General features: G+C 36.1%; 1 protein-coding gene across 1 annotated transcript; it reads right to left on the bottom strand.

Moving 5' to 3' along the window:
- Positions 1 to 420: 420 nt before the first annotated feature.
- defbl2 (defensin, beta-like 2) lies at positions 421 to 2,355 on the bottom strand. Its single transcript, XM_034311163.2, has 3 exons — positions 1,240 to 2,355; positions 545 to 656; positions 421 to 442 (listed from the first exon to the last, which is right to left on the bottom strand). The coding sequence occupies exons 1-3, from the start codon at positions 1,295 to 1,297 to the stop codon at positions 421 to 423; spliced, it is 192 nt and encodes a 63-aa protein (XP_034167054.1). The 5' UTR covers positions 1,298 to 2,355.
- Between the last annotated feature and the right edge of the window lie 354 nt (positions 2,356 to 2,709).

Raw genomic sequence — 2,709 nt, 5'->3', positions numbered from 1 at the left:
TAAAAAAGCATGAAATTATTAGCAAATAATTAAAACATGAAATTACTGGCAAATAATCAGCTTCAGGGTGGTAATCAAAACTCTGCTTTGTGTTGGAAAGTATCATATCACCCCATCGTTAATTATTTTCCTATAATAGCATGCCCCCTAGTGTTTTATTCTCTATGTAGAGTTGTTCTAATCTTTTTATGTCCTGTTTATTTACATTAAAACTGTGTGATATTTGTTTTTAAGTCAATTTTTGGGTCCTTGAAAGACCAAATGGTACTTACACACATAACAGAGACAAGCAATTTAATGCAGATTTCAAAGTGATGTTCTTTATATTTGCAAATACTTTGTGTACAAAAATCTTCCTTAAATTTCAGTTTGTTTTGGTGGTTGATTTTCTGTCACACAATATTTTTTTTTTGGTATTTGCTAAGATCGAACAGCACAGCATCTGCAAAGAGATATAGGTAAAAACAATCAGACTTTTCAAGCTTAGTGTGATAATTCAAGCATTCAGGAACAACACAAAGCCTTCAGGGTATTTGGACATTACCTGTATCTGTGAGGACAGCCATGATGACCTGAGTTGTACTCTCGGGTGAAGCACACACGCCGGCAGAGTCCTCTGTAGCCACACATCCGGTTATGTGACTCAGCTTTATGAGCTGACAAAGAGATAAACTATGTAAGGAATAAAATACATGGGTGCATGCTGTTACAATGAAAGAAATAAAGATGGGATGATGTGATGTGGCCAATCACAAAGCGAGTTAATGTTACGTCCCCAAAGTTGATTATTTTCCTATAATAGTGCATTCTAAAGTGATTTATTCCTCTTACACACCTTCAATCAATTACTTTTGTTTATTAATTAGAGAATGACACTCATACTTCTTACACCCATATTCTTTTTTTTAAGAGTGAGTGAGCTATATGGAGCTAGTATTAAAGTTAGTCTAGCATAAGCAAAATGCCATCCAAGAAGCAGAATCTACCAGAAAAATCTATTAATCTGTTAGCTTAAAGAAGAAAACGCAGCTACATGTTCTTTTCTCTTAATAATGATAATAAATGATGAGTCGTGTTCATTCACAGTCATCAGATATAACCTCCTGCTAAACATATCAAGATTTCTGTCAGATGGACAGATCAAGATTGTAAAACATTCACAACATTTTTTTTCTTTCCCACACATGGACACGTATATACTCACAAATCATCTGACATTGCATTTTACGCAATACCTACTATGGCCAGCTGAGATCACCAGTAAGAACAGAAACAGAATTAGGTCCAGTCTGCGCATGGTTTGAGCTCGGTAACTTCTCCAGGCTGTGTTGCTGCTATAAGTGATTCTGCATTTATATTGTTTTTGGTTGGGGACTGGGGGGGAGTCCAGGGTAGCTTATCTAATCAGACATGCACAAGCTTTTTTGAAGCATGTCTCGAAAACAAAATGTGGTATCATTCAAGGAAGCACTGAAAGCATGTGAAATTAAATGTTAAAAGAAAACATGTTTATCTTTCTAAACTGTGAAGAATTTCATCCAGATAATGGAGATGACTTACAGGCCTAACTCCTTTTAAATTATACTAAATCCATTGATGAGAAGGCAACATTGAGCAGCATTTTATAATGTATGCTTATGGCTGTGTTTGTGTTGCAAGACATAACTGCTAACATACTACACATAAATTGACCAACACAGGTGATATATCTCAAATAAGAAAATAAAAAGTAACTCACTCTGTCTCATTTTCAGTAATTGCTTTATCCTGGTAAGGGTCCAGGATCCAGAGCCTATCCCAGGAACTCTAAGTATGTGGGAATACACTTTGGAATTAAATACCAATCCCTCACAGGGTACCATGTTCACACTCTTTCACACCTAGAGGTGTGAATTTATCTGAGTAAATCGAATTCAGTTTGTCTTAGTAAATCCACCTACTGGCATCCTTTGGGAGGTAAAATGACTAGAACAATAACACGGTGTAGGGGCACCTACAGAGACACGGGGAGAACATGCAGAGAAACTCTGCAACCAAGTATGGTCAAATTTAAAGCTGACACGGACCAGCAGATAGAGTGTACCAATTAAAAGTAAGTGTGGACCATCCAGGAGCTGGTGTTGAGGAACCGTTCTGGCAACTCTTATAGAGGAGACTCCAGGGAACCACTGAAATAGTGAATAAAGAGTTATTAGTTAGTTAGTTATGCATTGATGACGGGTTTTAATCAGATTTTAATCAGATTTTACAATGAACTGTCCATTGCTTATTATACTAACAGAATGTTAATCCTTTCAGTACAGGAAAAAACATTTATACATGGTCACTGGTTAATTAATAACACACCATATTTAATTTAGCATAATGCTATGAGATCTATTTAAACACCTAATGCCAAGGTTGGACTAAGATCTGACAGAATTGCTAATCATTTATCCAAGCTGTGATATAGATTGAATAAAACAGGCACTTCACCTAAATTTTTACTGTTATTAAATATTTAGTGTACATATCCTATTTGTGCAATACAAGCTCACATGGCAAGACTGCAGAAGGTGCTTGGAAAATGTGTCTTTTACTGTGTTTTTTTTAGAAGAACACAGCGTGATATAGAGCTCTGAAAACTCTAATTAGTGAATAACCAACCAGCAGATGTCGCACTTGCATTAAGAGTAGCTACCATAGCGTGTAGTGCTCTGAACTCCATTT

Source organism: Pangasianodon hypophthalmus, chromosome 15, assembly GCF_027358585.1.
Source record: "Pangasianodon hypophthalmus isolate fPanHyp1 chromosome 15, fPanHyp1.pri, whole genome shotgun sequence".
Classification (NCBI taxonomy): Eukaryota; Metazoa; Chordata; class Actinopteri; order Siluriformes; family Pangasiidae; genus Pangasianodon; species Pangasianodon hypophthalmus.
The sequence above is the reverse complement of the archived record's forward strand: the minus strand, read 5'-3'. Positions and strand labels throughout refer to the sequence as shown.

Excerpts from the sequence above, each read along its gene's own strand:
- defbl2 (XM_034311163.2), bottom strand. The coding sequence starts at position 1,297 with ATGCGCAGACTGGACCTAATTCTGTTTCTGTTCTTACTGGTGATCTCA. Across the intron at positions 657-1,239 it reads GGTGATCTCAGCTGGCCATA|CTCATAAAGCTGAGTCACAT; the intron begins GTAGGTATTGCG and ends TCTCTTTGTCAG. Across the intron at positions 443-544 it reads GGCTGTCCTCACAGATACAG|ATGCTGTGCTGTTCGATCTT; the intron begins GTAATGTCCAAA and ends ATCTCTTTGCAG.